Source organism: Hyla sarda, chromosome 4, assembly GCF_029499605.1.
Source record: "Hyla sarda isolate aHylSar1 chromosome 4, aHylSar1.hap1, whole genome shotgun sequence".
In the NCBI taxonomy this organism is placed as follows: Eukaryota; Metazoa; Chordata; class Amphibia; order Anura; family Hylidae; genus Hyla; species Hyla sarda.
The window spans coordinates 294,534,881-294,549,843 of NC_079192.1; the positions used below are offsets into that span (position 1 = coordinate 294,534,881).

The 14,963-nt window shown below is 41.2% G+C and overlaps 1 protein-coding gene across 1 annotated transcript in view; it reads left to right on the forward strand.

The window, feature by feature from the left end:
* PAH (phenylalanine hydroxylase) overlaps window positions 1-14,963 on the forward strand; it is a 107,217-nt gene that overhangs the window by 37,085 nt on the left and 55,169 nt on the right. Inside the window, exons 4-5 of the mRNA XM_056569885.1 lie at window positions 3,210-3,287; window positions 3,658-3,746. Of these exons, the coding sequence (XP_056425860.1) occupies window positions 3,210-3,287; window positions 3,658-3,746 (167 nt within the window). The remainder of the gene's footprint in view (window positions 1-3,209; window positions 3,288-3,657; window positions 3,747-14,963) is intronic.

A 14,963-nucleotide genomic window follows, 5' to 3' on the forward strand; every position in this document is an offset into this window, starting at 1 on the left:
CTAGTGGCAGCTTTTGTAAACACAAATAACATAGCTAGAAACTTCATTTCTTTTAAACAACGTACAGGGTGGGCCATTTATATGGATACACCTTAATAAAATGGGAATGGTTGGTGATATTAACTATCAGTTTGTGGCACATTAGTATATGTGAGGGGGGAAACTTTTCAACATGGGTGGTGACCATGGTGGCCATTTTGAAGTCAGCCATTTTGAATCCAACTTTTGTTTTTTCAATAGGAAGAGGGTCATGTGACACAACAACTTAGTGGGAATTTCACGGGAAAAACAATGATGTGCTTGGTTTTAATGTAACTTTATTCTTTCATGAGTTGTTTACAAGTTTCTGACCACTTATAAAATGCGTTCAATGTGCTGAGCATTGTGTTGGATTGTCAATGCAACCCTCTTCTCCCACTCTTCACACACTGATAGCAACACCGCAGGAGAAATGCTAGCACAAACTTCCAGTATGTGTAGTCTCGTATCTTCACAGCATAGACAATTGCCTTCAGATGACCCCATAGATAAAAGTCTAAGGGGGTCAGATCGGGAGACCTTGGGGGGCCATTCAACTGGCCCACGATGACCAATCCACTTTCCAGGAAACTGTTCATCTAGGAATGCTCGGACCTGACACCCATAATGTGGTGGTGAACCATCTTGCTGGTAAAACTCAGGGAACATGCCAGGTCTGAGCATTCCTAGATGAACAGTTTCCTGGAAAGTGGATTGGTCGTCGTGGGCCAGTTGAATGGCCCCCAAGGTCTCCCGATCTGACCCCCTTAGACGTTTATCTTTGGGGTCATCTGAAGGCAATTGTCTATGCTGTGAAGATACAAGATCTGCAGCACATGAAACTACGGATACTGGAAGCCTGTGCTAGCATTTCTCCTGCGGTGTTGCTATCAGTGTGTGAAGAGTGGGAGAAGAGGGTTGCATTGACAATCCAACACAATGAGCAGAACATTGAACACATTTTATAAGTGGTCAGAAACTTGTAAATAACTCATGAAAGAATAAAGTTACGTTAAAACCAAGCACATCATTGTTTTTCTTGTAAAATTCCCAATAAGTTTGATATGTCACATGACGCTCTTCCTATTGAAAAAACAAAAGTTGAATTCAAAATGGCCGCCATGGTCACCACCCATCTTGAAAAGTTTCCCCCCTCACATATACTAATGTGCCACAAACAGGAAGTTAATATCACCAACCATTCCCATTTTATTAAGGTGTATCCATATAAATGGCCCACCCTGTACATTAGAATGCTTTTTTATTTACCATAAGGAGTGCAATAGCAAAAATAAGTTTTAATGAGAATGACCATTTAAGGATCTGAGCAGCAGGATGCTCTATGGTCTATTTATTTGGGGGGATCTCTTCTCATTTTCTTAAGTGGACAACATCAAATACTTGCACACATTGTAGTTATGTGTGCTACAGTTGTAAGCTAGCTTGTGTACAGTCCAATGAGAAAGAGCCATAAGGCTAATAAAACTTGTTTCTTAAAACTGTAATTTTTTCCTTGTACTGTAGAGTTTTCTATTATGTCCATAGAACATGTTGCATTGGTTTTCTTTTTGCAGTACAGATTTCAATGTCACCAGTTGTCATTTTCATACATTGTAGTTTAGGTATAAGATGTTCCTTCAGGCTAAGTTCACACGGCCGGATTACCAGCAAAATTTCCGCAATGTATTTGCTGCTAAAAATCCACTGCAGATTTTGCTATCTTTAACTTCAATGGGTCCAATGGAAAATCTGCAAATCATCCTCTATTTCGGATTTTCTGCAGACCCATTGAAGTCGATTATAGGCTGCAGAAATTCTGCAGGTAATCCGCTCGTGTGGGGTACGGGTACATGTGGGGTAAGGGTGGATTTTCTCTGTGTATTTAGCTGCGGATCCGCTGGTGAAGGACCGCTCTATGCTGTCTTTACATGTGCCTACTCGTAGCGGCAATACGCAGACACATTGCGATGTGCAAATACGCCCCGCAAATCGCTGCAGTGTGTCTACTCGTCGCGGCGTATTGCCGCTACGAGCAGGCACATGTAAAGACAGCATAGAGCGGGCCTTCACCAGTGGATCCGCAGCGAAATATAAGCTGCGAAAAATCCGCTCATGTGAACGTACCCTTAGGGTGTATTCACATCTACAATATCCTGTGCATATTTGATGCGCAGAATTTGAAGCTGCAGATTTAAAGCTGTGTTCATTAAAATCTGCAGCTTCAAATCCTGCACATTAAATATGCATAAGATACTGTACATGTCAATACACCCTAAGGTTATGTTCACATGGTTGACCCATTCTGCTGCACCGATTCCAACGTCTCCTGAAAGAATAGATGTGTCTATTCGTTGTCCAGATTTTGCTCGGAAATGCATTGCCGTCTATGACACGTAGCATTTGTAAGCAGTCCTAGCGCCCTCCGGATATATGTTTTTCGTGCAGACATTCCGCACATTTTGCGCCATGTGAACATAGCCTGAAACATCTTCTTTAGGATCTGCTCTTGATTTTAACTACCGATAACTGTTCAGTATGGTGAGTCTATCCACTGAGCATACAGTCCCACACTGCCATCTAGTGGTGCTACTTTGAAATAGCAGCTACAGTTTATGTTAAATGCATGCTATGGTAATGTCCCTGACAGCTTTAACAGAATAGATAGACAGTTCTGTATACAGTATTATACACATATAGTAACATAACAGGAAAAATGGAGAAAAAAAAATAATAATAATAATAATAAACTTCTTCACCAGGGGGCCAATGTGAATACTGAAACAACTAGTCAATAGGCAACTCAAAACAGACCAATAAAGTTAGGGCACAGGTCTCATAGCCAAACATTGCTGTGTACCCCTATAGCCTAAAGTTCTCCAATGACATTTCTTAGGGCAATGCTGCAGTGAGAATCCCAGTATCATCATATGCTTTGGATATTATTTGTGAATCTATCTATGTGTGCCGCTGCCCAGTTTGTTATTACTGCTTACATGTGTTATGTATATATGTGTTTGGCAATATGCACATGATATGTACACCTGCCCGCCATATCATTGCATATATGTTTGTATTGTGTTCTGTATCAATCGTTTTGTAATTGACCTGCTATTGATCATTGTTCTCTGCTTTTCCTTTCCACCTGTGCTGCTTTGTGTCTATATTCTTCCCTATCCGGTGCTTGATTCCAGGTGGCCGCTCTGCTTTTTTGCTTCATGGCGGTTTGTCCTCCACAGCGCCCGTGCTGCAAGAGAAACATGTCATTGCAAGTGAGTGATCTAAAGGGCCATTACCAGTACAGAGAAGAAATGTCGGAGTCATCCGAGAAATGCTTTTTTTTTTTTAAACTCTGCTGCCTTTTTTGACCACTAGGGCAGTGTTTCTCAACCAGGGTGCCTCCAGCTGTTGCAAAACTACAACTCCCAGCATGCCCGGACAGCCAAAGGCTGTCCGGGCATGCTGGGAGTTGTAGTTTTGCATAGCTGGCAGAACTCTGGTTGGGGAACTACATATATATATATATATATATATATATATATATATATATATATATATATGTATATATATATATATATATATTTATATGCACACTTTCCAATGATGTTGTTTTCTAACTCCCTATTTTTTCTTTCATACTAGTCCCTTGGTTTCCAAGAACCATTCAAGACCTTGACAAATTCGCAAATCAGATCCTGAGCTATGGAGAAGAACTTGATGCAGATCATCCCGTAAGAATGTCTTCTTTTTACTTAAAGGGGTTATCCAGGAAAAAAAAACCTTTTTTATATATATATCAACTGGCTCCAGAAAGTTAAACAGATTTGTAAATTACTTCTATTAAAAAATCTTAATCCAGTACTTTCAGTACTTATGACCTTCTGAAATTAAGGTTGTTCTTTTCTGTCTAAGTGCTCTCTGATGACACCTGTCTCGGGAAACGCCCAGTTTAGAAGCAAATCCCCATAGCAAACCTCTTCTAAACTGGGCGTTTCCCGAGACAGGTGTCATCAGAGAGAACTTAGACAGGAAAGAACAACCTTAACTTCAGAAGCTCATAAGTACTGAAAGGATTAAGATTTTTTAAGAGAAGTAATTTACAAATCTGTTTAACTTTTTGGAGCCAGTTGATATATATATATATATATATATATATATATATATAAACATGAAAAACTTGCATTTTCTGTTGCACAGCACCAGATTTTCTCTAACAAAGGATAGCCGCTCAGATCCTTTCACCAGAACCCTTCTTCCTGTTACTGTTAAACATGCTCGGGGATAGGATAGATCATAAAGAAGTTCCCTTTCTAATACCATAGCAAATTACCCAATGTAGCATCTTGATGGAATATTGGTAAGTATTTCCTCATAATGCCACCTATTTTACTAAATAGTAATTCTGATTCCCTAATGAAGGTACTATCTTTAGTGCAGTTACATCTCAATCTACACCATTCTCCATAGGGAATGTTTTTTTAGGACATGTTGGGGGTGACAGGAAGAAGCTTGTAAGAAGCTTGTAAAATTGAGTTACCCGCATTCTCCTTTCTTTCCCCAAAGTCCACAAAGGGGTATTTCCACCTCCCCTTCACCCTATACAGGGGCAGATCCAGAGTCTAGTCTCGAGAGGGGCACTATCAGAGTATTGTGCACTGGTCGGCACTCCCCCTCCCATAGACTTGCATGGAGGGGGCGTGGTATGATGTCAAAAGGGGCGTGGTTATGACATCACAACCCTCGCAGGCCGCACCCAGGGTTTGGAACAAAATGTTCAGAATGCTGTGGCAGTGGAGTACCCCTTTAAGTACGCAGCATAGTTCCATCACATTAGGTAGGCATCATAGTTCCAAGTTCCCCCATACTAGGTTTGCAGCATAGTTCCCAGTTTCCCCACACTAGGTTGGTAGCATAGTTCCCCCACATTAGGTTGGCAGCATAGTTCCCCCCACATAAGGTTGTCAACATAGTTCTCCCACAATAGGTTGACAGCATAGCTCCCCCACATTGGGTTGGCAGTATAGTTCTCCCACATTAGGTTGGCAGTATAGTTCCCCCATATTTGGTTGTAGTTCCCCCACATTAGGTTGGCAGTATGTTCCCCCACCCCACATTAGGTTGTAATTCCCCCACATTAGGTTGTAGTCCCCCCCCCCATTAGGTTGGCAGTTGCCCCCACAGACATACAGCCTTCAGCCACTTCAGTGCTCAGACCACCGCTCCTTCGGTCCAGGGTCATGATCTACTGCTATTGCCTATAGGCCTTAGCAGTAGGTCCCGGGACCGGTGGAGCAGTGTTCGGAGCACTGAAGATGACGTGCCGCTGGTACCTTACCATGCACGCATCCTCGCTGCTCTGCTCCTATGGGCGGGCGCGTGCACGGGACATCAGTGACGTCCCTGCATGTGCTTCCTCCCAGCGTACCCTGCGTTTTTAAAGTTAACGCGGGGCTGCAGAAAGGTAACCAGGACATCCTTGTGTCACGAAAAGATCTTTTGGGACACAGGGATGCTCTGAATGTGAGGGGAGAAATTAATCTGGGGGTGGAGGGGAGGGGGAATCCGCAACTGGCCCTATAGTGTCAGGCATTGGATCTTTTGGGGGAGAGACTGGGGGACTGGGTTGACAGTTACCTCCAGCCCCTAACCACTGTTACACCCACTTTTATAAAAGATACTAAACATCTACTCAATGTAATCGACCATTTACCGTGGGATTCTACATTTGCATGGGCAACATGCGATGTTGTATCATTGTATCCGTCTATCCCCTGGACTGGGGGTCTCCCTGCATTAGCTAGGCATATGGACAGTTAAAGTAGGTACTCCCCTGGTTTGAGAAAATTTATTTTGATGGCGACAGAATTCCTGCTAAAAAAAACTATTTCTTTATGTTTAATGGCCAATACTTCCTGCAAACCAAGGGAGCTAAATACTCCCCATCTTTTGCAAACATATACTTGAGCAAATGGGAGGAAAACGTAATATTTTCAGAAAGTAATCCATACCAGGCATGCATCAAATGGATGGGGAGGTTCATTGATGATCTGATATTCTTCTGGAGAGGCTCTGAGGAGGATTTTTCTAATTTTGTACAGTATATTAATCCTAATACCGTGAATCTTTCTTTTAATTCAGTGTTCTCTAAGAACAACATCTCCTTTCTGGATGTGTGTCTTTCATCACAGAACAATTAATTTATAGTAGCACCATCCAGAAAGGAGAATGTGGGTAACTCAATATTTCGAGCTTCTTCCTGTCACCCCCAACATGTCTTAAGAAACATTCCCTATGGAGAATGGTGTAGATTGAGATGTAAATGCACTAAAGGTAGTACATTCATTAGGGAATCAGAATTACTATTTGACAGGCTCAGTGCCAGAGGCTATGCTTCAAATACATTAGTCAATGCCAGAGGCTATGCTTCAAATACAAATACATTAGTCAATGCCAGAGGCTATGCTTCTAATACATTAGTGAATGCCAGAGGCTATGCTTCAAATACATTAGTCAATGCCAGAGGCAGAGCTTCTGCTCTGGACAAACAGGATTTTATTGCACACAACAAAGTTAAATACAAAAAAGCTGAACAACAAGGTAACACCCCCCCCCCCTTTTTTTTATTACACAGTACAGTAAACAATACTACAAAATAGGTGGCATTATGAGTAAATACTTACCAATACTCCAACAAGATGCTCCATTGGGTAATTTGCTACAAGACAAATTTAAAATGGTAGCTAGAAAGGGACCCTCTTTGGGTTCTATCCTATCCCCGAGCATGTTTAACAGTAACAGGAAGAATGGTTCTGGTGAACATGACTGGTTACAACATACAGGGAATTGGAAATGCGGCCATAGAATATGCATCACATGTAACCACATGCACATAAAAAGAAGTTCCAGTCATACACTAGTGGAAGGACTTTCCAAATGAGGAACTAGATAAATTGGAACTCTAAAAATGTAGTATACTTAGCCTCTTGTGAAACCTGTCACCGCCAGTATGTGGGTTGCACCTCCAACACCCGGAAAACCAGAATACGGAGATATATATCGGACATTAAAAATGTATTAACATTTCATATTAACATTTCTGCACCTTACAAGCATTTTAGGGACATTCATGAAGCCAAACTGACAAATTATGTGTGATGGGTATAGAGAAAATCAAAAGACCCATCAAAGGGGGGGGGGGGGGGGGGGGGGGTATGAGAAGACTCCTCCTAAATAGGGAATCCTTCTGGATGTTCCTGCTGGAAACCAGGGAATCAAATGGTTTTAATTCATGACAAGATCTTATTTTAAGAAGATGTGCTGGTTCTCAAGGACTAATTTGGTGATTTAGGTGAAGTAGGTAATATAAGTGTATATATGTGAGTAAAAGACTGCAGGGATATAGCCTCAAAAACGCCCAAAAATAAATAGATAGCAAAAAATTTGAGTTTAAAATAGCTAGTTTATAAAACATCAAAGTGGATGCCGACAATCCACTCTGATAATTGTAACATAAAATAGGTAGAATAAGACAATAAAATTAGTAAACTAGTAAACACTGACCGCAGATAACTTCCAATTTGTATTAAAAATAATCACAGCTGCAAAAAAATAAATAAACGATAATCCATGAAGACATAGAAAAAGATGGTAGGTTATATAAAGTAAATGAAGCACTGGAGCACCGCAAGAGTTGGCCCACTCCTGCCGTGCTGGTGTTCTGCGGGCTGGATATGCACTAATGCGCTGTATGTCCGATCTGTGTAATCAATAAATCCATAAGCAAGTAAATGTTTAAACAATTGCTGTAACGTTGGTGGTGTGTGAGACACTGTAGCCCACTCACCCACCCTTGGTTCTAGGCACGGGACGTCTTCAAACTTCAGATCTCTGCAGATCGCGCCGGTGCTCTAGCTTCAAACAGGGAAGTCTACTGGTAGACAGACAAGCCCTGTTAGCGAGCAATATCTTGATGTGCAGGATACTTGGCTGGGTCGGTCCTCGTGGAGACGTGCGCACATCAATAATGTGCTGGGTATGCTGTGAGTCTTTGGCAGGTTGTTTGACTGGAAGTGTGACGTGGATACAGTTCAGCATCATGGCTTATTTTTTGTGCCAGCAATCTACTTTGTAATGACATCAGTCATTTTACCTAAAAATGTACGGCGAAACAGAAAAAAAATAATTTTGAGACAAAATAGAAAAAAAAACACAATTTTGTAAATTTTGGGGGCTTCCGTTTCTACACAGTACATTTTTCGGTAAACATGACACCTTCTCTTTGTTCTTTAGGTCCATACGATTAAAATGAGACCCTACTTATGTAGGTTTGATTTTGTCGTACTTCTGGAAAAAATCATAACTACATGCAGGAAAATTTATACGTTTAAAATTGTCATTTTCTGACCCCTTTAACTTTTTTTTATTCTTCTGCATATGGGGTGGTATGAGGGCTCAATGATCTGAAGTTTTTTTTTTGTACTATTTTTGTTTTGATTGGACTTTTTGATCACTTTTATTCATTTTTTAATGATATAAAAAGTGACAAAAAACGCTTTTTTGGACTTTTGCATGTACGCCATTGACCGGGTGGTTTAATTAACGATATATTTTTATAATTCGGACATTACCGCACACGGCCATACCACATATGTTTATTTTAATTTACACAGTTTTTTTTTTAAATGGGAAAAGGGGGGTGATTCAAACTTTTATTAGGGAAGGTGTTAAATGATATGGGGCTATAACACTGCACACACTGATCTTTTACATTGATCAGTGGTTTCTCATAGGAAAACACTGATCGATGATTCTGCCGCTTGACTGCTCATGCCTGGATCTCAGGCACTGAGCAGTCATTCGGCGATTGGTCAGCATGGAGGCAGGTAGGGACCCTCCGGCTGTCATGTAAGCTGTTCGGGATTCCGTGATTTCGCCGCGGCGATCCCGAACAGCTCCCTGAGCTAACCGGCATTGTTTTACTTCCACTTTAGACGCAGCGTTCAACTTTGAACGCCGCGTCTAAAGGGTTAATAGTGCGCGGCACCGCGATCAGTGCCGCGCGCTATTAGCCACGGGTCCCGGCCATTGTTAGACCGGTACATCATGGGTCCTCAAGGGGTTAAACATTTACATGCTTATGGATTTATTGATTACACGAATCGGACATACAGCGCATTAGCGCATGTCCAGCACACAGAACACCAGCACGGCAGAAGTGGGACAACTCTTGCGGTGCTCCAGTGCTTCATTTACTTTATATAACCTACCATCTTTTTCTATCTCTTCATGGATCATCGTTTTTTTGCAGCTGTGATTATTTTTAATACAAATTGGAAGCTATCTGCGGACAGTGTTTACTAGTTTACTAATTTTATTGTCTTATTCTACCTATTTTATGTTACAATTATCAGAGTGGATTGTCGGCATCCACTTTGATGTTTTATGAACTGTTTACTCATTAAACTAGCTATTTTAAACTGTAATATTTTGCTATCTATTTATTTTTGGGCATTTTTCAGGCTATATCCCTGCAGTCTTTTACTCACATATATACACTTCTATTACCTATTTTACCTATATCACCAAATTAGTCCTTAAGAACCAGCACATCTTCTTAAAAGTTTTCTTTTTGTACATGCAATAACATGCTTGTATAAACCCGGTGCAGCTCATAGGGGTCTGAATCTTGGACGACCCATCAGATTGAGCACACCTAGTTTCTTTAATTTCTCCTTTAAGATCTTATTTTAACATGTTATAACCTTATGGTATTATGTTATTTCCTGGCTAAGAATGTAATATAGCGTGTTTTAGACACAGTCTTGCAATATATCATATGTTTATAGTCTATTCTTTTTTTTGTATTTCTTGTTATCCTATCTACTACTGGATCAACATTAAAGGGGTACTCCGGCGCTAAGACATCTTATCCCCTATCCAAAGGATAGGGGATAAGATGCCTGATCACGGAGGTCCCGCCACTGGGGACCCAAGTGATCTTGCACGCAGCACCCGGTTAGAATCAGTCCCTAGAGCGTGTTCGCTCCAGGACTGATCGATGGCAATCACTGGGACGGAGCATTGTGACGTCACGGCTCCGCCCCCGTGTGATGTCATGCTCTGCCCCCTCAATACAAGCCTATGTGAGGGGACTGAGTCTATCGGGGTGCTGCGTGCAAGATCACGAGGGTCCCCAGCAGCGCGACCCCCGCGATCAGGCATCTTATCCCCTATCCTTTGGATAGGGGATAAGATGTCTTAGCGCCGGAGTACCCCTTTAAGCTGGGTGTTGATAGCAATGGATGCAGGGGACAGCTGATTCCATGCCTAATTTTTTTACTTTGTCAGTAGAACACACCTGTAACGATCATGTGACCTATTAACAGGATATATAAGTGTTACTGTGTTACTATGTTTTATGCCATGACTAAGGGCATTCTAGCCCGAAACACGTAGGCAACTATTCTCCGTTGTGCCTGTTATGAATATTATGCCTCAATAAACTGGATGTTTTACCGGCTATCCTGGTGTTGGACATTTTGCATTATTCATATTTAGCACCAGATTTTGGGGACAGATTTTTGCGCACACCATGTGAAAAAGTGGAACAACTGCACCATTTTTTTTTAAAGCATGCTGTTTTTTTTCTATAGGATATTCTTTAGAAAAGTGGGGAATGTGCGCCACTTTTCTACATAGGGTGAGCCTAAATTTGTAAGATTTTACATAGGATGAGAGTAAATTTGTCAGATTGAAAAGCATACAACAAAGAGAATAAGTGTTTATACGGGCAGACATTATTGGGAGATTGCAGCGTGTTTCCCGCTGCAAGCTTTAATGGGGACGGACTCTCCACTGCAAGTAGTAGATTTTGTTCCTGAAATTATAGCAACTGAATGCCAGCTCCATTTATCTGAATGGGAATATTCAGGAAACCAAGAGAATAGCTAAATAACAAAATGTAAGGCAAGAGAAAGATCAGCTACACAGTTAGTCAGCAGTAAATACACGAGAACAAGGGAAGAATCACCTAAAAGGGGCAGGCACTGAACAGACTAGCTTGGTATTTATATCCACCTGACAAGGGCATGGATGCTGAGGCCAGATGAGATTGGCTTGTAGTACAAGCCCCCTGATTGGCCCAGGAGTCGCCACAGCAACACTGAAGCATCAGCCAAACTCAGGGCAGTTTAACACTTCTGCTGGAACCAGAACCATTCATTACAAGTATGTTTAAAATTTTCCTACCCCCCTATAACTATAACTTCATAGCTATAAATTTCTGACCACAAATTTTGCGCATATATAGCTGTATAATGGCTCATTTCTTGTGCCATGATCTGAAGTTTTTAATATGTACCACTTTTGAATATATATAACTTTTTGATCAGTTTTTTTCCTATTATTTCTTATTATTCTTATTGATTTATTTATTTAAAAAAAATAATTGTAAATTTCATTTTTTATTGTGGGCGAGGCCGGGGCTTATTCAAATTTTTTTAATAAATGTTTCTTTTTTAAGTCATGTATAGGCATAGCACTAATCAGTGATCTTGGCAATCTTCTTGTATGGCCATATGACCATGCAAGAAGATCCTTGGAGCAGCCCTAGAGCAGGAGAGCAGGCTGCCATCTTGACTCATTGGAACCCCACAATCGCACTGCAGGTGGTCCAATAAGTCCCGGAAATGCTTTGGACACTGTGATATGTATTAATGGTAGACATAATTGCTGATGTCCAGTATTAGTGGCAGGTCCCTGGGTGCTGTGCTGGTTTCATTGTCTGGAAGTGTATCAGGACATACAATATGACCTGGTGCTATGTACCCGTCAGCCAGGGCATACTTGTATGTCCTGCATCTTCTAGAGATTAAGATTGCGGGTGGTGTCATAGATAAGGCACTTCTAAGACAGCTGTAAACCAAGTAGAAAATTTGCTGCAGAATAGCATGTACCATGGTACATGGAAAAGAAAAACAGCAGCCCTAAAAAGGGATACTGCTATAGTTCTGTCATGGCCCAAGATTCCTGTCCATTGAGTAGGATTCATATCCAACAGAGGTGGAGTCTGGATATAAATATATCTTGATGGAAAACATTTTATAAGTTATGGATAATAAATAGTCCATCTATCCATGTAAAGTAATAGGACCTTGGTCATTATTCAAGTTTACTAAGATAGTTTAAACCTCTAGGTATTGAGTTCACAGGAATATATCATGTGACACTGGACTATCTGTAGCATGTCACTGAAGACTTTCCTCTTGTGAAAATCCAAAGTATCCCCAGAAGGATTTAAGGGGGTACTCCACCCCTAGACATCTTATCCCCTATCCAAAGGATAGGGGATAAGATGTCTAATCACCGGGTCCCACCGCTAGGGACCCCCACAATATAGCATACGGCACCCACCTGTTACTGCTCCGGAAGCTCTGTCACGCCCCCTCCCATAGACTTGCATTGAGAGGGCGGGGCGTGACATCACACGGGGGTGGAGTCGTGATGTCACGGTCTTCCATTCCCGTGGTCGGGAGCCAGACCCTCCAACACTTCCGGTGCAGTAGCAGGTGGGTGCCGTATGCTATATTGCGGGGGTCCCCAGCGGTGGGACCCCAGCGATCAGACCAGACATCTTATCCCCTATCCTTTGGATAGGGGATAAAATGTCTAGGGGTGGAGTACCCCTTTAAATTAGACCCAGAGGTAGTAACAATTTAGTAGAAGGTTAATGGGTCATAACTATTGCTCAAATTATGAAGCCAGATGGTGAAGTCAGAACTTGTGCTTATTGTAAAGATGGAAAGCACTATACTTAGTACCTTTTTTTTTGCTTAATTGGAACTTGAACAATCTGTATTTGGATTGCCCATTGTTGATTTTTTGGATTCAGAGTTAATGAATCCAACTGATGAAAATGCAAAGCAGTTCAGGTAAAACCAGTTCCAATAAATAAATCAGAGTTGCAAGCATTTTTTTAGAAGGTTGAGCTTTTACAATTCCTTTGTAAAAGGCAAAGCAACTGTTATTGAACCTCTTTGAAGCTCGTTGTGCACAAAGCACTTTGGAAGTGGATACAAATTAATGACAAGGTTCAATAATGTCAAGAAACCATTGCCAGTTGGTCTTGGCATATTATTGTCCAGATAAGCCACTTGCCTGCGATACATTCCCTTTAATAGTGCAGTTTTTAACCACACACTGAAAAAAAAGAAACTCCAATTGTTAACTATTTAGAAGCTAGGAGTACTACAGAAGAGGCTGTAGCCATTGTAGCAGGAGTGAAGAAAATATTGTATAATTACTGTATATAGAAGAAGTTTTGGTGTCGTAACAGATCACAAGTCTCTTATATTTGTTAAAAAAAAATAAGCTTACCCCTTAAATGGGCACTGTCAGATACAATAACTTTCGATATGTTATAAAGCATGCAAAAAAAAAATGTTTTACAATCGCTTTCATCAGAACGTTTTCAGTATTTCATACTGAAAAAGACAGTCAAAAAAGTGGCCACTAGGGGTCCCCTTGCCTCCTGGGATACATACCAATCCTGCAGTGTCCAGTGGTCATCGATACGTCATGGACACCATGAGTGATTGACAGGGCTGCAGGCAAGTCCAGAGCTGCTGTGTTCCGACACTCTGTGAGTCAGAGCATAGTGAAGGAGGGGGAGGAATTATCATAGTGAGGTGAAGAGAGGAACACACCCCATGCCTCTGTATGGACAGAAACCTCACTGAGCAATGATGGCAAGTAAATAAAAGTAATTCGGGGAGAAATCTATGTCGTACACACATAAAAAAAAAATAGATGTACATGAGCAGGATGAGGTACTGTGCAACATAGAACTGTTTTTCTTAGTGGGGGGGGGATCTGACAGGTACGTTTTAAATAATTTCACTATGTATGTGGCCGTGTTGCTGACCTGTTTCAAATTGCTATGATGGTGTTAGGAATGGACAGGGAAGGAGTGCACACTATTCTCGCCCACTCCGCCTGTCCCTGCCTACATGCGTACCTGTCCTAAATAATAGGGCCACAACCATGGAGACAGTCCCTACCTAAATAAGTGAGGGACAGTAAAAAAGTCAAAACAATAAACTACAATAATAACGACTCAGGTCAGGCTTCAGTTGTAAAACAGACCGACTAACAAAGCAAAACTAACACATTCCCACAAGTCAAAGTCCACTATCCGTGTCAAGCCAGGAGTTGTCAGAGTACCAGCAGGCATGGACTGGAAGTAGACTTCCAGCTTATATAGAGCCAGAGCAGGTGCTCCAATCAAGGTCAGCTGACCAGTCCAGACAGGCATAACCCAAGCAACAAGACCAAATAAAAAGCTCTCAGTGCTAGTTAACCCTTCGGTTCCTTACAGATGGAACCATATTTGATACTCCATTACAAGCAGCTGATATTGCTTATACAACTGCCATAGAACTGGGTTTGGAAACAATGGTCATTTAAAATAAATGCTGAATAAAACAAAATGAGCAGCAGATTGGACAATGAGTAAAGAAATGTGTTCCTGGTCAAACTATGCATCCTTTTCGAACACACACTGTGTGCCATTCTATAAAAGTGACCAGAAATCCGATGGTCTATATTGCATGTAGACTTTTTCAGGTCCTGTTAAAGGACAAACATTTTTTCTTGCTGTTGATATCTTTTCCAAGCAGCTAAAAGTTACTACAAGTACCTTGTGCTACAACAAACAGCGTCAGACAACCTCTAAGGATGCTTTTGGGACAAATGGGTTACCAGATACAAGTGTGGCAGACAATGGACCTCAATTTACATCCACAGTGTAAAGTATTTGGAAAATACCCTTATTTATCATATTACAACTGGTCCATTTTATTCATTATGAAATGGGCTGACAGAGTTCATGGTCCAGGCTACTAAAGATGTTTCAGAAAGAATTGCTAAAGCATATTGGAATCATAGACTGA